Source organism: Anabrus simplex, chromosome 3 (genome assembly GCF_040414725.1).
Source record: "Anabrus simplex isolate iqAnaSimp1 chromosome 3, ASM4041472v1, whole genome shotgun sequence".
Classification (NCBI taxonomy): domain Eukaryota; kingdom Metazoa; phylum Arthropoda; class Insecta; order Orthoptera; family Tettigoniidae; genus Anabrus; species Anabrus simplex.
Window position 1 is genome coordinate 261,119,893 of NC_090267.1, and position 23,389 is coordinate 261,143,281.

At 37.5% G+C, this 23,389-nt stretch overlaps 1 protein-coding gene across 2 annotated transcripts in view; it reads right to left on the minus strand.

The window, feature by feature from the left end:
• Positions 1–3,645: 3,645 nt before the first annotated feature.
• The window catches only part of LOC136867203 (post-GPI attachment to proteins factor 2-like), a 75,281-nt gene continuing 55,537 nt past the window's right edge, over positions 3,646–23,389 (minus strand). For both annotated transcript variants that reach the window (XM_067144332.2, XM_067144333.2), the window contains exon 5: positions 3,646–5,734. In XM_067144332.2, the coding sequence (XP_067000433.1) occupies positions 5,556–5,734 (179 nt within the window). In that variant the 3' untranslated portion in view covers positions 3,646–5,555. The remainder of the gene's footprint in view (positions 5,735–23,389) is intronic.

The window sequence follows — 23,389 nt, forward strand, 5'->3', positions numbered from 1 at the left end:
TTTTCAGAAGAAGCACTGACCTCCTTACAGCCATATCTACTATCACCGATAGGAAGCACTCTTTTAATTGAAGTTTCTTACAGATGTCAACCATCAATTCTGGTGAGTTGTTCTTGCAGCCACTAATAAACCATTAATGGTGATGGATTTCACCCGACATATTTCCTTGATGAAAGAGGGCACTAGACAAACTTGAAATATCTTATTTTTTCTGTTTTGTTTAAAAGAGACTAAAGCATATTCAACATAAGAGCATTCACTTTTACTGGTAAAGAGATATGAAAATAAATGAATTTCAGTAGAACCATCTGCTGGCTGGACATAGTGTTTACAGTGCACTATGTCATCTAGTGTGGGCTAGAACAAATCTGTTACTTTCATTGACCTATCTGTCTTATTCTTTGAAAATATGAAAGTGACTGAGGTAAGAATGATACTAGTATTACCATTCATTCCTTATGCATCATTACCTGTTATGAATGGTGTGAAAAATTTGCTCACAGGGCCAGTTGGTACATCGATTTCAGTGGGCTTGGCAGTCCAATGTGCAATAACAATGTCTGGCTCAGTAAGGAATGTAATGGGAAACTTCTCTACTGCTCATTTCCCTAGTACACATCTCTTCACTGGTGCCTGAACCATCTATGATAGCTGATGGTGGAACTGTTCAGGTTTCAACCAGTCTTTGGGCTGAGTATTCAACATACTACCAATGGTAATTTAACAGCATCCTTTGGATCCTCCTTCCAGCAAATTATAAAAGGCAGTATTTTCCTTTGCCTGACTTCGTGAGTGAATTGTAATGTACAAATTCTATAACCTAATTTGTCTGGAATACAAGACTTCATTCACTAACAGTGTAGAAATGGATTGGTCCTATTGTGTTTGCAACCTGTGAACCATTCTGTGTTAATTTTTCTTATCTAAATGCTGCTTTTTATTTTTTACTTTTAGGAGCCCAGTTTTACAAGCTAGACATGTATCAGCAAAGAGAATTTTAAATGATTATATCTGGCCAGGGTTACCCGCTATGGGACGAAGTAGACTACAGCCAATAAGCTTACAGGAAGGTCTCTTCTATTCCATTTTACACAAAAGAATCTCCATATTTTCATCATATTCAGCAACACCAGTACATAAAAATCCCCAACTTCTTGTTTACATAGTGGATCTGCATGTATGTGTTTTATGTCATTCTGAGTAGCTTCTGTAGTTTCATTTATTTTCAAGTTACTTGCATCTCCTCACATTGCAACTGGAAACATTCCCTGGCTTGTAGCTGCACTTATGGGTAATAATTGTCCATCCTTTCTTGAACAGAAGTGTAAACGTTTCCTTGGCTAATTTTATTTAAACTAGTTGCACATTGCAGAAAGTTATGTCTTCATAAGTTACATCAGCAACTTTGCATTCCTTTCTTCCAAGGGTTTTGGATAAACTAGCAAACCTGAACGCCTATGCTAACGCACAATGGCTAGTATTCTCTCGTTTTTTTTTTTTTTGGTGCTACTTTATATAGATGCTATTACCACGGATTTTGACTTGACACAATAACAGGTATTAGCTGAAAAGTATAATTTGGAATGCAAATCAGTTTTGCACCATTAATTGCTGTCAAGTTAGTGTCTGTTGCATAAAGCATGGTAAACATGGAGTTTGCATTTATTGATGGCTGCTTTCATAAAGTGACCAGATGTCCCGTTTTGAGCGGGACAGTACCGTTTTCCAACCTGTTGTCCTCGTTGTCCCGTTTTGTTAGAAATTTTAATTTTAATCTCTATTTTTGTCAACGTAATATTTTAAATTATTATAGATACTGAAATTTGTGTATGGCAAGGTAACTGTTTTTATGTCCATAACAACTAAGCTAGCTAAGAGTAAAGAGGAAATATAGGAGGCTGTGACAATATTCGTTATGAGCAACAACAAATATGGCAACCCTGCTACTCTGCCTGCATTTGTTTTCCTTGCTTGGCGCGAGTCCCTGGTTAATTCCCTCAACAACAGCAACTCTAGTGTCGTATGATGCAGGATTAAAGACGCCGAAACGAAAATGTATATTCACTACTGCGTTGCAAGAAACGTAAGTGCCTTATTAACTTAGAATTTATAGCGAATTTAATGCAATTCAACTCCCAGTAATTATGTATAGATCAACAAATACTTATTTTCTATCGTAGGTACACATTCATAAAGAAAACACTGACCGATTGTGATTGCGATGTTCATTGCACCATTTGTAACACCGAATTCTCTGTGTCCCATGGAGAGACAAGCGACATTGAACAACATCTAAAATCAAGGAAGCATTAAAACGCAGAAATTGCGGCATCGTCATCCAAAAGTGTAAGTAAATTTTTTCGGCCAACTTCAGCAACAGACCGTGAACTGCACTTGGCTGCAATTGAAGAAGCCTGGACTTACCACATGGTTGAAGAAAATCATAGCTTTCGCTCAAATGACTGTGCTTCGAAACTAATAAGAAACTGGTTTGAACAGAAGTTCTCTTGCGGTCATATGAAGCGTGAAGCCATTGTTGTGAACGTACTTGCACCTCATTCTTATGAAATATTCCAGAAGGAATTGAATGAAGTCAGGTTTGTTACAGTGTTTACAGATGCTTCTAATCATGGGGAGAAAAAGATTTTTTCCTGTTATGGTTAGGTACTTTTTACCACTACAGGGTGTCAGTGTTCGAATTTTGGAAATTGATGAACGTCCTGGCGAAAACAGCAGATATTGTTACCGATCATCTGACTGACATGTTTGCAAAAAATAATCTTAACAACAAGATAATTGCATTCTGTGGTGACAATACTAATAGTAATTTTGCTGGGGCAGCTCGTAAGGGATCCAGAAATATTTTCCACAAACTTAGGATATTACATCGTGAAATCCTTGGCATTGGATGTGCAGCGCATATAGTGCACAACACAATTAAGACTGCTGCTGATTGTTTATCTATCGATGCACTTGTTATTCACAAAATATATTACCATTTTCACTCATACACTATTGGAGTAGAATCACTAAAAGATTTCTGCAATTTTGCTGAGATTGACTACAGGAAATTGTTAGGTTATAGTAACACCAGGTGGTTAGCATTGATGCCAGCACTTGGAAGAGTTCTTGCAATTTTTGAAGGACTGAGGTCATATTTTCTGAGTCAGAAAAAATGTCCAATGATAATGAAAGATTTTTTTGAAAACCCATTGGCGAAAATTGTTGTTCTTTTTCTGCAAAACCCAGCTACAACTTTCCACCAGGCAGTTCTCCAGGTAGAAGGAGAGTTAACAACAAGAGTTGAAGTAGCTATGGCACTTTCTATGTTGAAAGTAAATATGAGTCAGAAAAAGGAGAACAATTTTATCCCAGATGTTGTAAAATGTGCTTAGCATGAACTACAAGATGAGGGTAAGGTGAAAGTAGAGGATTTCCAAAAAATTGCTAATAGTTTCTATGATTCATGTATTCAGTACTTAAAAGTCTGGACTGACAGATTTGAAGTATATAAGAAATTTGAATGGATCTTGCTTAACAATGTTCTGAAATGGAATGATGTTGAAATATGTATACCTATGATTAAAACTGTATCTGGAGAATCAAATGTTGATGATAATGCTATTTTCAGTGAATTTGTTTATGTTAAGCAATTTGCTACTGCAGACAAAATCACTCAATGGAATAATGAAGGAAAAGAAGCCCATCTGAGATGGGTAGAAATGTTTCAGTATTTCTCTTCTCAAAAAATATCATTCAGTACTTTTTCTAAGTTTTTTTTTTCTTTTTGCTAGTTGCTTTACGTCGCGCCAACACAGATAGGTCTTATGGCGACGATGGGACAGGGAAGGGCTGGGAGTGGGAAGGAAGCGGCCGTGGCCTTAATTAAAGTACAGCCCCAGCATTTTCCTGGTGTGAAAATGGGAAACCACGGAAAACCATTTTCAGGGCTGCCGACAGTGGGGTTCGAACCTACTATCTCCCAAATACTGGATACCGGCTGCAGTTAAGTGACTGCAACTATCGAGCTCTGTTTCTAAGATTGTAGAATTTGGGTTATCCTTGCCAGGTACTAATGCACCTGTAGAGAGAGTTTTTGCAAGTATGAACAAAATATGGACATCCTCCAATATAACTCCAGTGAATACAACAAGTCAACCAGAAAAGCTGGTAACTAAACAAGCCTAGGTCCTAGTTTGGTGGGACTAACAGGATATTTCTAAATTGTCCAAAAATTAACAAACATAAATAAAACCTTTGTAGTTTGGTACTCAGCAATTGTAGAGTCCTGTCTCAGCTCTGTGTGTGTGCCAATAAGGAGTTGCTCTCTGTACTTTCTTCTATGTAATGTAAACAATTAACATAAAATAGTAAAATTAAATAAATAAATATTAACAATAAAGGTAACAGATTTCATCAATGAGAGTGAACATGGTGCTCAAGCACTTCATCAATCAACACCACCTCTAAAAGTAGGTACGCCCTTCTTCCTGACTAGATTGTACTTTATCTCAATTAATAAAATAAATAAGGCATATTACAAAATGCTTCAATTATTGCCTTTATAGAAGCATTCTTCTAGTAAAACCGCTACTAAAAATGTGAGCTTCAAGGAATATCTACAAAGGTATCAATCAGGACTAGCAATTAAAAAGGAAGTAATTTCAAGCAGCTGTTTCACATTCACATCAATTTCCAACAGCTTTAACTTCCTCTTATCTCATTCCATGACTGTAATATACTACTCACTATCCTTTGAGGAAAAAAAAAAAAAAAAAAAAAAAAAAATAGACACACAACATCTAAAAAAAGAAATGCTAGTTTGCTAGAATTAAAAAAAGAAAAACAAAAAACAGTGAGCTCCACAGCAACACATACGGCCAGGCCTATACTCCAAACAAGAGATCAAGTAATTCACAGTTGACACATACTGTACTGAGAGGGAATGACAATTATGTCCATTTCATGTTTAGTATTATACTGTCACATTTTTTAAAACATTGCTTCTTATGACACAATGCAGCAGCTTCACAACAGTGAATAAACCTATACTATGCTGCATTTACAACAAGCAAATATCCCCTTACAATGATGTACTTCTGAGGTTTATGGACAGTAATCAATTTTTCCCATCTCCTACAATTTCCCTACACTGTGAATATCTTGCTTCCCTCAACAGAACTAATTGAAGGATATCTTGTCTTGTATAGAGAAAAGGCTATTTTTCTCATAGTATCTTGGGCATATGAAGGCAGTACGTAGTGTTGATGAGATTCATACAAACAATTGTACTTTCAAATTAAAATGATTTCAGAATAGTCACCATTTCTGTACATAACTTTGCAGGTGAGCTATCTCAAACAAGTATAGAGACCACAAACCCCTCAGGCTCGTAAGGCCATATTAATACAATATGTTAAAACTGCCATGAGGTATCTAGGTCTGCCTGTGTTAAATATAGTATAGTGCATTTCAATTAAAGAAATCCGTGGTGTCCAGCCTAGCAAGGTCTGGAAGTCATACTCAAGAACTGTCAGTAGGCTCATGGAAAGCAACTAGTCTTCTTTACTATGAGGAGGTATCTGTGGAGAGCCTGGGTTTGCATTCAGTAACAGGTGTGGTATCCCACGGGCTACCACCAGTTTCTCTGTAGGGAAGTCCAAGATCACAGTAACATGGAACGCCATGTTGGCCGATGCAATCAAATACTCACAGAGTGAAAACCAGCTGAAAGCTGAAAATAAAGTAAAACATAAATTAGCCCACATCCAAAATACAATCTAGATAAGTAATATTATAATTATGTCTGTTCACTTCAAATTTTTGCTAAATACTTTACTTTCATATGTCTAATCCAAGATAAAAGCCAAGTTTTCTCTGTTTGCTATATCATCACTGTAAAACAGCTTCCCAGTATTTCTCACAATTGTACCTGAGTTATACGTATATCACGGTGAAGAACAGACTTTACGTATAACTAAGAATTACTTCAAATCAGGTTTAGATATTATGCCCTATAATTATGATAATTAATTTCTCTATTTACATGAATAAGATTAATAGACAGGTTTAACGTAATTTGTACATGTGATTCTTTTTAATACATCAGGTTTAATATTATTAATGAATTACACAATGAACATCACAGTAACTGCTTAACTTTTAGTTTTAATATTAATCAGAAACTTTCACCTTTAAGGTTTTTTACATGAACAAGGAAACTCGCAAAATATTACTGTAATAATCGTTAAATCACTGTTACAATGATTTATTATTATTTATTATTCAATACATTATGGTATAACGTGAATTTAAAAACCTTAAATTTCACTTTTGTCATATCTATACATGTTTCGATCCTAATTGGATTATCTTCAGTAGGTTACTAAAAATTGACATATGCATATCGTACTGTAGTTGAAAAACATTTAAAATTGAAGCAAGAATGGTGTTATGAATGTTAAAATGTTCTTATTAAGAAAAAATTCATGCTCTTATAAGGGTGTGTTAAAATCTTCAGTGTGCACTGTTATACCACTTGTCATAATATCCTCTTGATAGTTTCATTAGTTAAAAGTCTGCTAATTGGACTAGGCAGTATCTGATTATTAATTGATAATTCATGATTTGGTTTGCTAACCAATAAGGATTACCATAATTGCATATGTCTCAATAGTATGATTGCCTGTAATAAGAAAATAAAAGTTAACTGAATGCCAAAGAAAAGCAAAAAGTGTAGTCTCATGTGTTGAGAAAGTTTTTACCAACTTTCTTTGCCCAGTTGAACAAGTGTTTACGTGCGTGGTTTTGTGCACACTAAGCGGGTTTATCATATGCTGTAAGCTCAAGGACTTGAGAAGGAACGGCACACGGGGAGGGGACTGAACTTGATGTGATTGATAAAGGAATTGTAGGCAGAGCCGGTAAAGTTATCATTGGTTGAGAGCGGAACCTTTCACTATAGGATGCAAATCTACGAAGAATCAGAATAAAAGTTTCAAATAAAGAATCAAATTTTTTGTTAATTTCACTTAAATTGTATTCAGGGTTATATTGATCAATGTGAATATGTATGCTCTCTAAGATATGGAATAAGAGGCCTTTTTGTACCAAACTGATAACATTTAAATCTTGTTCAATTGACATGTAATAATGGTTATGGATGAGAAATGGTTATATCTATTAGCATTTAAGTGTTCTTGATATCTTATTGCAAAGTTTCTCCCAGTTTGACCACCATCGGATGCTTTGCAGGATTGACAACTGATTTTATATACCCCTGACCCGAGATTGTCAGATTCTTTAGTGAACTATACACGTGGATCTATTAGGGACATTTTCACTGATAGGAACTTGTTGGTCTATGATAGTGAAGACATCGTCTATAAAACGAGCCCAATAAGCAAATCCTTTGAGGGCGTGGTGGTGGTGGTGGTGGTGATTATTGCTTTAAGAGGAAGTACAACTAGGCAACCATCCTTTGAGGGCACTGAGAATTTTATTTTCCTTGAGATAAACCAAATATATATATATATTGGCCAGGATTCCTGAGCCCCCATTGGTAGGCCATTCTGCTGATAAATTACATTGTTAAACTTAAAATAATTATTATCTTCTATTTCTTGTTTACTAAGCTTGCTGTGTTTACTTAGATTTAAAAAAAACAAATTTAATCATACTTTTGATAGGTATACTTGGATACATATTAACTATGTCGAAGGAATGTATGGTGTAATGAGGTGAAATGTTAAAAAGCTTAATTCTGTCTGCAAATTCTATTTTTTTAATTGAAGTATTTGCTTGTAAATGACAATGAAATTTAAGGAACTTTTGAACAAATTAAGATAACTTGTAAGTGGGGCTTCCTCTAAAATTGATTATAGGTCTGATTTCACATTTTAACATTCATAACACCATCCTTGCTTCAATTTTAAATGTTTTTAACTACGATATGCATACATCAATTTTTAATAATCTACTGAAGATGATCCAATTAGGATTTTTTTTTTTTTTGCTATTTGCTTTATGTCGCACTGTCAAAGATAGGTCTTATGGCGACGATGGGAGAGAAAAGGCCTAGGTATGGGAAGGAAGCGGCCGTGGCCTTAAGGTACAGCCCCAGCATTTGCCTGGTGTGAAAATGGGAAAACACGGAAAACCATCTTCAGGGCTGCCGACAGTGGGGTTCGAACCCACTATGTCCTGGATGCGAGCTCACAGCTGCACGCTCCTAACCGTATGTAGGATGCTAAAAGGTTTGTTTTTTCCACCTATTCAATACATATAAATTTTATAAATTAGGAATTTATTATTGATTCCACTTGAGACATGTTTCGCCCTTCATTGAGGGCATCATCAGTCAAAATATCACCTCAAGGTAAAAAATCAGGTAACTGGTTAGTAGTTGACATGTACAAATTAATACATATTATTAATACAACTACAAAAATTAAGTATGGGAAATAGTTGTACAAAAGTGATGTTTGAACATATAGGTTTATAGATGAAAAGTCAGCACCAATGCCTAAAATTAACATAGTAGATTCGGCAGTGGTGCTCTGGAGAAACAGTTGACGCAATCTTAGGAAAATAAAAAGTTTAAAAATATTTACATTATAACAATTAAGGGAGAAAAGGTGTAGTGTTCGGCGTCAATGTTTGTAACCAAAAATTAATGTCAAAGGTTGGTAACTATACAGTATTTACATTGTTCAATTGAACAGTTGAGATAAAGTTTTAAAAATATTTACATTATAACATTCAGCGTAAATGTTTGTAATAAAAACTAATGTCAATGGTTGGTAACTATAATAATTACATTATCTAATTGAATAGTTGAGAATTTACAATTATATACATAATTACACAAGAGCAGCTGGTGCGCAAGGATAAAAAAATTTAGTACCAAGTGCGTCCTGATGTTTTAGAGGTTGGAAGGAGGAATTAGCATTGACATTTCAGAAATATGTAGAGCAGTTTATTTTAGTTAAAATCACCGGGGGTAGGGAAATATTTCGTAGCCAAATGAGGTTTTTTAGGCATCAAGCTGAAAGTTTTCCAGTTGCAGCGCCAAGATCGGTACGGAGACTGGTCAGTGTGGATGGAGATTCATGGGTATTCCGTGCGTTTGAACGGCAACAATGGTGACAGTTATTAGTGGGTAATTGCTAATTAGGAAAATGTTGCGGGTTGAAACTTTCGCTTATTCTTTTAGTTGACTTCTGTAGCATCGAATGTGATGTGAAGACATCGGTGTGAAATGCCGGTGAGACAAATTGATATTGTTCCGTGGAATAAAGTATGGCGGACTTCGGGATGAAGTTATTGTTCTTTACTGGTCTGGTGAGATAGAATAGAGTTGCTTGTGTTGTGAACTGCTGTGGAGAGATTAGAATGTATACGGCAACTGCAGAGTCAGAGCGTTAAAGCTGGGGTGAGGCATCTTTTCATTCTGACTGCGAAGAGGAGCCGTAGTGGCACGCCATATTTGTGCCGATGTGCGCTGGGTTCCGGCGTGTTGTTGAAAGTTGTATTGTATGAAGTGGAAGTTATCTGTAATTGAGATGTTAATAGTATTAGTTGGTGTGTAAAAAAGGTTTATGGTAAGTAATGAAGAGTGAATGTTATGTTACATACCTGATGTGTCGCTGAGAGGTAATTGTTGATGAGTATTGGTGGGCTATGAAGGAGGCTCAGTCGGTAATACGCACATGCGGTTAGCAATGGCGGCGGGAGGGGTGGAGAGCTTTGGGGGGGGGGGAGGGGCATGGGCGGAGTCATGCGCAAAGGTGAGCTGTCAGAATAGAGGAAGGTAGAGTGGAGGGGCGAGCTTGTTGTGTATTGGGAGTGCAGGTTGATGTAGTGTTGGTTTATAAAAAGAGGGGGGGGGGGGAGGTATAAGGAACCGAAAGTTACGCGGATAATACTGATGCCTTTTTTGTTAATGTGATGAATGTTATTTGCTTGTGTTGGGTGTTGTATTGTTTTTGAAGGTCGAGTGGTTCTTATTTCTCGTGTTGTATCGGTGGGGTCGTGGTGGAGGGGGAGGTGCTTGGGTGGGAGGATGTGTGGGCTTGCTGTCGTTGTGTGTGGGGGAATTGGTCGGAAAGGGGGAGGTGGGGGTAGGGGGGTAATTGTCGACGTGCTGGGTGAGTTAGTTAATGTGGTATTGAAGATTTTAGACAAGTTGTTGCCTTGAAAATTTATTTTTTGTAGTAAGGTGGGAATTTGTTCATAAAGGGGGTTTTTTAAATCTATTATCTCGTTGAGGTTTTTATCCTTGTTGAAGTGTTGGTCTAGATAGATGTATAGGTTCTCAAACTCAGTCATTAATTTGCCTTTCTCGACTTTTTTTTAGGATTGTTAAGTCTTGTTCTATTGTGGTGAAGTGGTGGCCAGAGTCCCTCATGTGGGTGCTCATTGCGGAAAATTTATTATGTTTTTGGGCATTGTAGTGTTCTAAATAACGGGTTTGGAAGCTTCGGCCAGTTTGTCCGATGTACGAGGAGTTGCATTGTGAACAGGTGAGTCTGTAAATACCTGAGCCCGCGTAGTGGTTTCTTCTTGGGTTAACCGTATGGCCAACTTGCCCGGTCCAATTAGGATTGAAACATGTATAGGTGTGACAAATGTGAAATTTAAGGTTTTTAAATTCAAGCTATACCAATGTATTGAATAAGGAAGGTATGGTTTAATAATAAATCATTGTTATAGTAAATTAACGATGATTATTATTAGTTTAGGTGCCAATACGGAAACATGAAATTTGTATTTTGTGGTAATATTACTGTCAATGAAAAAAGTCACAAACTGCTTAGTGCTGAAAGATAAAGAAATTATACCAGATTATTGTACATGTGACCATGTGACCTTGCCGCGGTGGGGAGGCTTGCGTATCTGTTGAGAGACCAAACTAACGAATGGTTCATCGAAAGGGGGGTAGCGGCCTTTCAGTAGTTGCAAGGGTGGCAGTCTAGTTGATTGACTGATACGGCCTTGTAATAATACTCAACATGGCTTAGCTGTGTTGATACTGCTACACGGCTGAAAGCAACGGGAAACTACAGCCGTAGCTAACTCCCGAGGACATGCAGCTCTCTCTGTATGAATGATGTTCTGATGATGGCTTCCTCCCGGGTAAAATATTCCGGAAGTAAACTAGTCCCCCATTCGGATCTCCGGGTGGGGACTACACGAGAGGGGGCGATCATCAGGAAGATGGATACTGACATTCTGCGAGTCGGAGCGTGGAATGTTAGAAGTTTGAATCGTTGTGGTAGGTTAGAGAATCTGAAAAGGGAGATGGATAGGCTAAAGTTAGATGTAGTTGGTGTAAGTGAAGTACGTTGGTAGGAAGAACTAGATTTTTGGTCAGGCGACTACCGAATTATCAACACAAAATCAAACAGGGGAAATGCAGGAGTTGGTTTAATAATGAATAAGAAAATAGGGCAGCGGGTAAGCTACTATGACCAGCATAGTGAAAGAATTATTGTCATCAAGATAGACACCAAGCCAATGCCCACCACAATAGTGCAGGTCAATATGCCTACTAGTTCAGCGGATGATGAAGAAATCGAAAGAATATACGAGGAGATAGAAGATTTAATACAATATGTTAAAGGTGAAGAGAATCTAATTGTAATGGGAGACTGGAATGCAGTAGTAGGCCAAGGAAGAGAAGGTAGTACAGTAGGAGAATTTGGATTGGGACAAAGGAACGAAAGAGGAAGTCGGCTGGTTGAATTCTGCACTGATCATAATTTAGTCCTTGCCAATACTTGGTAACACCACAAACGACGGCTGTATACGTGGGCGAGACCTGGAGACGCTGAAAGATATCAAATAGACTTCATTATGATTAGGCAGAGATTCAGAAACCAGGTGTTGGATTGCAAAACTTTCTCAGGAGCAGATGTGGACTCTGCCCACAACTTGTTGGTCATGAAATGCCATCTGAAGTTGAAGAAATTGAAGAAAGGAAAGAATGCAAAAAGATGGGATCTAGACAAGTTGAAAGAAAAGAGTGTGAGGGATTGTTTCAAGGAACATGTTGCACAAGGACTAAAGGAAAAAGCTGCAAAGGAAACACTATAGAGGAAGAGTGGAGAGTCATGAAAGTTGAAATCAGTAGGGCTGCTGAAGAAATGTTAGGAAGGAAGAAAAGATCAACTAAGAATCAGTGGATAACTCAGGAGATACTAGACCTGATTGATGAACGACGAAAATACAAGAATGCTAGAAATGAAGAGGGCAGAAAAGAATACAGGCGATTAAAGAATCAAGTGGATAGAAAGTGCAAGGTAGCTAAGGAAGAATGGCTGAAGGAGAAGTGCAAGGATGTCGAAGGTTGTATAGTCCTGGGAAAGGTAGATGCTGCATACAGGAAAATCAAGGAAACATTTGGAGAAAGGAAATCTAGGTGTATGAATACTAAGAGCTCAGATGGAAAGCCAATTCTAGGGAAAGAAGACAAAGCAGAAAGATGGCAGGAGCATATCCAACAGTTGTATCAAGGTAAAGATGTAGATAATTTGGTTCTGGAACATGAAGAGGCTGTTGATGCTGATGAAATGGGAGACCCAATTCTGAGGTCAGAGTTTCACAGAGCTGTGAGTGACCTCAATAGGAACAAGGCACCTGGAATTGATGACATTCCCTCTGAATTACTGACTGCCTTAGGAGAAACCAGCATGGCAAGGTTATTTCATTTAGTGTGCAAGATGTACGAGACAGGAGAAGTCCACTCCGATTTTCGGAAGAATGTTGTTATACCTATTCCCAAGAAAGCCGGTGCTGACAGGTGTGAAAACTACCGCACCATTAGTTTAGTATCTCATGTCTGCAAAATTTTAACACGTGAAGCAATCCTGACTTTACGTCTGATCTTAGAGGATCGGGAATCAAGAAGGACAAGCCCACGTACATGGCATTCGTAGATCTAGAAAAGGCATTCGATAATGTTGATTGGACCAAGCTATTTATGATTCTGAAGATGATAGGGATCAGATACCGAGAACGAAGAATTATCTACAATCTGTATAAAAATCAGTCTGCAGTGATAAGAATCAAGGGCTTTGAAAAAGAAGCAGCAATCCAGAAAGGAGTGAGGCAAGGCTGCAGTTTGTCCCCTCTCCTTTTCAATGTTGACATAGAACAGGCAGTAAAGGAAATCAAAGAGAAATTTGGAAAGGGCATCACAGTCCAAGGAGAGGAAATCAAAACCTTGAGATTTGCCGATGATATTGTTATTTTATCTGAGACTGCAAAAGATCTCAAGAAGTTGCTGAATGGTATGGATGAAGTCTTGGGTAAGGAGTACAAGATGAAAATAAATAAGTCCAAAACAAAAGTAATGGAGTGCAGTCGAACGAAGGCAGGTGATGTAGGAAATATTAGATTAGGAAATGAAGTCTTAAAGGAAGTAGATGAATATTGTTACTTGGGTAGTAAAATAACTAACGATGGCAGAAGTAAGGAGGACATAAAATGCAGACTAGCACAAGCAAGGAAGAGCTTTCTTAAGAAAAGAAATTTGCTCACTTCAAATATTGATATTGGAATTAGAAAGATGTTTTTGAAGACTTTCGTGTGGAGCGTGCCATTGTATGGAAGTGAAACATGGACAATAACTAGCTCAGAAAGAAAGAGAATAGAAGCTTTTGAAATGTGGTGTTACAGAAGAATGCTGAAGGTGAGATGGATAGATCGAATCACGAATGAAGAGATACTGAATCGAATGGGTGAGAGGAGATCAATTTGGCTAAATTTGATGAGAAGAAGAGATAGAATGATAGGACACATCTTAAGACACCCAGGACTTGTTCAATTGGTTTTTGAAGGAAGTGTAGGTGGTAAGAACGGTAGGGGTAGACCAAGGTATGAATATGACAAGCAGATTAGAGCAGATGTAGGATGCAATAGTTACGAAGAAATGAAAAGGTTAGCACAGGATAGGGTGGCATGGAGAGCTGCATCAAACCAGTCTATGGACTGATGACTCAAACAACAACATCAACATACACAGAATTTTAGTAAAGCTATAAGGAACATTGAAGAAAATGATTCATTCGAACTTCGCCCATTTTAAAGAAATTAGACAAATTGGTATTGTTATGTGCTCAAGCGACTGACAGCCTTGTTGCAGCCCCTTTGGTATTTCCTGAAAGGGATGACTAAGCCAGCTCGGGAAACCTCCCAGTCGGCCCGAGGACATGTTGCAGCCCTTCCTCTATTGTTCCCTACGTCTAGTTTCTCCACGCAATTTCTGGAGGGTACAATGAGAAGGTTCCATCTCTAGCCGAACCCTGAATATTCCAGTAGCCCATCATCGAGGCATAAATACAAGGCTACTGCAAGCGGAACAGAAGAATGTGTAGTACCTGTGAGTACTGCGTGTTTGTGTATTTCTGTGGACTGAGGATCGTCATGAGTCAGCGAGGGAAGCCTCTATTTTAAGAGTGAGAGTAATTGGACCTGTTAATATTTGCTGTTGTGGGTATCGTCCTGTCGAATACTGTTGAGCTGTTGCTGTTTAGTTATTCACTGCACGAGACTGTGTGAATTACTGGACTGTCTCTGGAGTCGAACCACGTAATAGTAATTGTGTGTTGTGTAGCCAGTAGCATTGTGTTCAAATCCAGCAGTCAACACACAGTTGCTGTATGAGACTGGACTTGGAGAAGTTAAAGTAAGGATTATAGCGTCCCATGTAATACCAACAGGCTGGACTGCCTGCCGTGTAAAGAGATACTCGTAAATAGACAGGAATTAGTGAGTGTGGCCATTCATGACTGATCAGAATAGTGTGTGTACATTTATTGGGTCATCCTGAAATAAGTTAGAATAATAAAACAGATGCTACGTCATTCGTAAGAGTAGGTTTTTCTTTTATAGCATGATTTGTATACATCTAATTATGCACACTTATCAGCAGATTAACAGCCTTTTCACTACAATTTTCTTTGCTGATGTTATGCCTACACACATCCACTGCATTTAACACAGAAATGAGTTTGGGCATTTGTTTCAAGTCGTCTTCAAGTGTCATCAGAACTGTCATCATTTGTAAAAGCACCATCCCCCTGAACAGTACTATGTTGTCAGGAATGATCACCTCATTCTGCAAGTCTCTACATACAGCCAGATAATCATTAAAGTGTACATTGGTATCAAAATTAACTCCCTCCGGTAAATCTAGCTGCTCACTGCCAGGTGCATCTTCAATACCAAAATTAATCCCATCTGGTGAAACTGGATGCTTAAAGCCAGACAATTCTTTAACATCCTTGCAAAAGGAGCCCTTTTCTCATTAAAGACCAGCTTTATGGAAGCAGTTGTTAATTACGGAGGATGCCATATGCTTCCAGGCAGCTGCCGAAATGAACTCCATGACCTGGAGTAGATTAATGGACAAATATTCATTTCCTGCATTTGCAAGTGTTACTACATGCTGTACCAATATTTTCCTATGAAGTTGGCAATGATACCAGGTCAAGCAGCTGAAGAACACAGGTGCAATTTGAGGGGAAGAATTCCACTTGTACATTTTCCAAGGCCATTTTGGGTGGATGGGTTACACACTGATCCATTAGGAACAGTATCTTCTACTTTTCTCTTCTCATTCTAAGATCTAAATTCTTTAGCTATTGTTCCATAATAACCATGATTATCCACAAATTTCTGTTAGACTCATAATCACTAGGTTTTGTTTTGACACTCCTGAAGCACCTTGGATTTTGACATTTACCTATCCCAACAGGAGGCGGTTTGTCTGAGTTATCTGTATTGCAAGTGAGAAGAACAGTAAAAATGTCAATCTCACATACTTGTTTTTTTCTTCCCCTCCTCCATGGTATGGCTCACCCTTCTCAGTTTAGTGTTTTACTTGGAAGGAGATTGTAGAATAAGCCGGTCTCATCACTGCTGTAAATGTTTTGAGGCTGATATTTTTTTTGTGATTTTTGGTAGAATCTCTCCTTTCAGAGCTGCAACATGACTTTATCCACAGTCTTGGACTCGCCACAAACTGTTCTTCTGGAGATTCCATAAAGATATTTAAATTCTTGCAGCCATCCTGACGAGGCCCTAAAATCTTTATTGATGCCCATCACTTTAACTAGATTTATTGTTTTAGTTTTCAACATATCGCGACTGACTGATGGAGTTGCAGCCTTTTTTGCTGAAACCATGTAAGAAAAGCTTTTTCCAAATCTGTACATCTTCCTTGTTGTTGGCGTCTACATTTTGTTGATTTTGCACCCAAATATTAAAAATTTGTCGACAACAGTGTTTCTTTTAATAATGACTTGCAAAATGTAGTGTAAGCAATTCTTAAATCTCTGCTACTTCAATTTTTAGTTACTTCTTAGTCCAGCATGTGTAAGTTTTCCTCTTTCTGTTCTCCATGGCCAACTGACAGCAACGTACAATTTCTACTGACTGAACTACAGTTTTTATTACTCAACGCAGCAAATGTCAGCAGTCTGCATCATTTTAATGTGTCTCGTTGAAATAATCTGCTTGCAGTTAAAGCAGAAGCTTCTCCGATGTCCCGACCTTGTGTCTTGTAATCATTTTACTTTAACTTTATGCCACACGGTCACCTCCCACGACCATTGCTATACCACCACAACACACCCCTTTGATGTCTGCATCTGAAGTCCTGCCCACAAACGAAGTCAAATGCAATGGTCGCATTTCTAATCACCTATATTTTAGTAACATCAAGAAATTCATATGTCTACAGCATTATTTGAACTCTGTAAGGTGCAAATCAATTGTATTCCATGAACAGGTGTTTGGCCCGTAATCTTTTAGTTCAAAAGCTGCGCATCACTTCCTGCGACCTTCATTACACTACTCAGGCCTAGGAGTGGTAGACCACCCCATAAAAAGAGGAAAAAGATACTAAAATGGCAGAAAAAGAGACAAAGATTGCTAAATGATCAATATGGTCAAATGCTTGATGTTCACAAGTTATCACATAAAAAATATATATTGTGCTATTCCACTATTCCAGCAATCAAGCTCGATCGAATGAAGACGGACGCGATTACTAGTAATGAAGTTAGACACAATGAATAAATTATATAAGATATCAAGGAACTGAGAGTAACGCAAAGTCATAATGAATAAAATCGCGGTGGCAGTGACCAAGACAAAATAGATATTCAAATTGTTACGATCGACACTTTAAAATTGCAAATGAAAGACTAACTCAAATGAGTGGACGTGTTCCAATGAAGAAGCTGTAAAAATCACGTCAAATTATTAAAACGAGAGAAGAACACTACTTATAGCATATAAATAAGCAGACAGTAGAAGAAGATATAAAAGATTAATCAAATACATGTGAAATAACAAAATACTCAACTTATAAATTGATTCGCAGCGGCATACGGAAAGTGCAATGACAAGGTCGTGACTACAAGAAAGAATATTCAATATATCCCAATATAAACGATTAACAACTAGTAAAGCCATTCTTCACGAGAATAAATTGAAATATTTGCAGACATATTGGAGATCTAATAGAGATATTGATATTATACGAAGGAATATTAAGTGGAATCAAGTGGGTAAATCACGTTAGAAGGCTTTGAAACTGTTATTATGTCACAGTTGATTTCATCATTGCATTTTGTATTTTCAATCAAGTTTTTGAAGTAAACCATGGCTTCTAAGAAGATTGGGAATTGACTATCTGGATGATTGAGAGCTGGACTGACATGGCAAAGATGACCCCTATTTCCGATGACATCACGACCGGCTAAGCAGAATGACCAGAATCCAGAGCTGTAGAGGACGATCAAATGATAGATATCATTCCAGAAAGCAACGGAAAAAGATAAGTTTTTCTAACAACATGTATAACAATAAGTAGTAACAAGGTTAGGATGTCTGTAGTTAAAGCCTACATTGGTAGATACAGTAGAGCAGGGCTGTCCAACGTTCGTTTCTACACGAGCACATTCACATGATGACTAAGGGTATGCGGGCGCCAGGTACGATTCCACTAATTCGACTACTGTTATTGGTACTACGACTATATAATAATAATAATAATAATAATAATAATAATAATAATAATAATAATAATAATAATAATAATAATAATAAATCTAGAATTAAAAATTATATGAAAATATATTTACTCACATAATTAATGTGAAATCTGGCACTGCATGCTCGTTGCAAGTTGAGGAAAGTCTGGTGTGTAACTGGAACAGGCTGCTTTTAACGCGTCATCCAGGTGTGAGTCTGTCAGGCAGGATCGGTATTTGTTTTTTATTACGTTCATAGTCGAAACCCCAACTTCACAAAGATAGGTTGAACCAAAACAAGATTGCATCTTCAGAGCAACACTGCGGGTAATGGGATACTTTTTACCGTCCACCAGAGTCCAGAAATTGCCACATGTTGCGTAGGAGGATTTCAAAGAAAGGTCTGACTGAAGGCTTAAAATTTCCATTTCTAATTCTTCAGGATTATAATTTTCAAATATTTCACACACCCTCCCTCAAAGCTCACAAACGTCAACAGAAGCGAAGGGATTATTGACAAACATGATCACTGGTTCAAGCATTGAAAACTGGCTAAATCTGCTACCAAATTCGGACCCAAGAGTTTCAAGATGTTTAACAAGAGATGAAAAATCACGCTTGCCACCATTTACTGTACCTGCCATAGATTTCAAATTTGGAAAATGTGAAAGGGAATTTCTATTTAAATGGACAATCCATACCTAAAGTTTCCTTTCAAATGCATTGACAATACTTATCATACCTGAAATATTATGATCTTTTCCTTGCAATTCGAGATTTAACTAATTTTGAGGTGATGTCTGTCAAGAATCCTAATTCGATTAGCCAAGATATATCATCAAGTTTGTGATAATATTTCCCAGGAGATGATTTCATAAAGTCTCGTATCTCATCCAACAGGCAGCAAAACCGTTCGAGTGTTTTCCCCCTACTAAGCCACCTTACGTCTGCATGAAGGATGACATCACCATACTCTGAATCTGACATACTTCAAATATTTCTGAGCAATCGCTGATGAGTAGATGACGATCTTATATAATTCACGACATGAGTTACAATTTTCATGACATGATCGAACTTTAAAACCTTTGTGCATAAAGCTTCTTGGTGAATAATACAATGATAAGAAAGGAATTCTGGAAATGATTCATCCTTAGCGCAAAGAGAAAGAAATCCATTATTTCTACTAGTCATAGACAGTGCCCCATCTGTTGTTATAGTGACAAGCTTTAACAGTGGTAAGATACTCTCTTTGGTGAATTTAACAAAAGCATTAAATATGCCTTCTCCCTTAGCGGCAATAGCTTGACAAATTCTTCCTTTACTGTAAAATCATTAAAAACCATTCTAGCAAATACACACAACTCAGCAGTGTCAGACATATCAGCACTTTCATCAAACTGGAGTGAAAAATGTTCATACGATTTCAAATCCTGATGTAATTGAGATTCCATATTATTAGAAATCTGTCAACCCGCCTAGCAACAGTTTGGTGAGACAACTGAAGCCCTTTGATTGAAGATATCAATTGAGATTTATCTTTGTGAGATTCGAACAGAGATTCAGCGGCATTTAGCATAGCTTCTTTCACTACTTCCCCATCATTGAAAGCATTTTTCCTGTTAGCTAGGACGTAACAAATTTTGTAAGAAGCTATTGTCACGTTACGCGTTTGCTGAACTGGCTTCTTAAACGCACATTGTTGCAATGCTAATTTAGATTTTAGGTCTTTCACTTTGTGTTTTCTTAGTTCAGAATTAAGAGGAAATTCACTGTCAAATTTTTTGTGATTAGTCAAAAAATGTTGCTGTACATTACTTCTTTTAGGAACAGACACGCTAGCATTACACAATAGGCACATAGACTTTCCTTTGTTTTCAATAAAGCAATACTGGTCTTCCCATTCACTGTTTAAGTTATAATTTCTTTGCCTTTTGGCCATGTTAAGAAGAGTTATGTTTAATGAAATATAACTGATTATAAACTGAATAATTTAAAGTTTAAATAGTAACGAAAAAAAAAAAAAAAAGCACACAAGACATGTTGAATGTACAACTAATCACAACACAAGGAACTCAAAACGTATTCCATAAGCCCTGCATAAGCTCACAAGTAATACTGAATGTTCACCTGAAAGCTAGGAACTGGAAACATTCCAATTGCAAGACTTCCATAAATCGTTTGTTCATTGTTTACGACACAGCTTTGTTGGGATTAAAGTTACTTTGTGGGCAAATTGGGTGTCTTCATTGTTGTCCTGGTGAAACTCTGTCATGGTAGGTAGTTTATGGCATTGCAATCAAGTGAATCATAAGGAAGCGGTTCTGTTTGGCAGAATAAATATGCAGCTATATTTGGCTCCGTGAGTAGAGAGGGCCTTATACCTGGCGCTAGCCCCCCCGCCCACAGTGAGAGGTTTGTGGAGGATTTCCCTTTGTCGCAACTACTTAAATGTTGAATAGCTCTCTTTCTGAACTTTTCTTCTATCTCTTCACTAATTGCGGACACGAGTCAGTTAGGCCTAGATCACATTTATGGCTTACTCAAAGCTCTTTGTGTATTTGGAGGTATGGATATAACAAATTTCCCGATTTTGAGGACGGTATTTTTACGAGAAAAGTAAGAATATTTATTGAAATGCAAAAGTATTGTTTTCAAATATTAAGTAAAATTTAATTTGGAAATTCATTGCGAAGGGCGCCATAAAAGGGCAACTCGGGCGCCGCGTTGGACAGGGCTGCAGTAGAGTCTCGCTCATCTGACATTCCGTATTATCCGACATTGGTAGACTTAATTTGAACTTTTCAGTGGAGATCAGGGACACCCGGGTGGAGTGTGCGAGCGTGGGACAATCACTGGCCTGACCACTATAGATAGGACCAGTTTTTTTTCCTCGAGGACAGGTGCGGCAAGTTTTCAGTCATTGTTCATTGTAGTATTTGTTGGGTGCGGATGTTATAGTTTTCATATCCTCTGTGAGTATGGCGAGTAAGCAGAAGTAAGTGATTGTTTCTATGGGAGACAAGTTGAATGCATTAAAGAGACTGGACAAAGGGGAAACTCTTCAAAAAGTGGTTTCAGATTATGGTGTTGGACGTGTTACAGTGGAGAAAAAAAAAAAAAAAAGGGAAGAAATCTAAAAGTGGTGCTCTGCCAGAGCAACAAGTGATGCACTGAAAATTAGAAATACAATGAAAAAATATGAGTACAAAAAAGTAAGTGAAGCACTATTTCTTTGGTTCACTCAAAACCAGGAAAGGGCCTGTCAATATCTGGCTCCATTCTGCAAGAAACAGCGGTGTATTTCCAGAAGGAATTTAATGAAGAGGACCCTAATTTTACTGCCAGTGCTAGTTGGCTTGATCGATGGAAATAACGGTACAGCATTTATATCTGTGGAGAAAAACTGTCAGCTAAATCTGATGAGGTTCTGAAATTCAAAAAGGAATTTGAAGAAATAATTCTTGCTGAAGGATTAACCGGTGATCAGATTGTTAATTGTTATGAGAATGGTCTAAATTTCAAGATACTGCCATCAAAAATTCTCGCAACCCAAGCAGACACGCCGGCACCTGGGTACAAGTGTAGCAAGGAAAGAGTTACTGTTCTTGCCTGTAGTAATGTTACTGGACTTAAAAGCAAAATTGTTTATGATCGGTAAAGCAAAGAAGCCTAGGGCATTTAAGAACATTTCTGTTAATGCTCTTCCAGTCCATTACACGGATCAGAAGGCTGCCTGGATGTCTGCTGACATCTTTAAAGACTGTTTTTTTTTTAATACAGTTTGAGACATAGAAAAATTTCTAGCTTCGAACAATCTCCCTAGAAAAGCTCTTCTTCTACTAGACAATGCTCCATCACACCCAAATGAAGAGCAACTCAGAAGTGGTGACATCTAAGTCATGTTCCTACCTCCTAACGTGAAATCATTATGCCACCCAATGGACCAAGGTGTGCTGGAAACATTGAAGAGGAAATATTGGTGGAAACTCATTTCATCCCTGATAAAGGAAATGGACAATGGCAACGATATGATAGAAAAACGAATCAACATGAAAGACGTGGCATACTGGATTGCGCAGTCTTGGGAAGAAGTTGAAACAATGACATTAGCAAAGTCTTGGAACATATTGTTGAGCAAGGTTGAACATCGAGAGGAGGTGGTGCAAGAAGACATGGAAAATATTGTACCTTTACTGAATTGCATTCCTGGCTGTGGGGATGCTATGACTCAAGATGTTTGAACTAACTGACTCTGATATTATTGATGTTATGAATGCTAATGAAAATGAGGATGATGAAGAAGAAGAACGAGGCATTGTAGAACAAAAGGAGAAAACGATGACTCACAGTGGAGGATTAAGTGCATTGGAAATGGCATTAACCTACGCTGAGCAACAGCCAGAAGCAAGCGCAACGGAGGTGTTGATCTTTCGTCGATGGTGGGATCTCGCAGCAAGAAAACTTAGATCAGCGGGCAAGCACTGTTGACAAGTTTCTTTTCGTAAGACATTTGGAATGTTTTCGTTCAATACTGCATGTACTGTACAATTGAATTGATAATTCAATAAATAGAGTAGGCCTACCGTAAAACATGTCATTGTTTTAGTACTACAATATAGCCTTCCTGTTTGTTTCAGTTCATTTTTAAAGTTATTCTGTATTATCCAACATTTTTGGTGATCCGATGTACTTCAGATCCTGTTTAGGTCGGATAATCAAGAGACTACTGTATGTGTTTATAGTCTTCAGAAAGACTTAAATTATATTAGATTCTTGCGAGTGATTATTTATGCCAATGAGATAAGGGAATAGGTAGCCTTCATCAAAAATAAGACAAACCCAAGTTAGGGAGTGGAATAAAGTGTTAATAATGTTCCAATGAAAGCAAGGAATCCCAATTAGCCATGTTATAGTGTACCGTATGTGAAATGTTTATAAGGATAATTTTAGGATCTTCGATATGCAATGCCAAGTGATATTATGTTATGTAGAGGTTATATGTTACCGTAATAAATTACCGTAATATGAATAAATGGCAGTTTGAAGACATGTCAATGTTATTTGAGAAGATATTGATCCGATACTAGGCATATTTGGAAATAAGGTTATCTGAGCGCCAGATAAGATATATAGTTGAAATGTATGAAAGAATATGAAGTGATATAAGGTAAAATGAGTTATGATGAAGACATAACGATGTTTTATGTTGAGAATGAAGAATGTATTGAAGGAAAACGTAATGAAATATAAATGAAGTATTTGAAGAGTGAGGAAAGGAATATTGATGCACAGTAAGATCATGTATGTTTATTACGCAGTAACACTGTAATGTCTGAGAATCC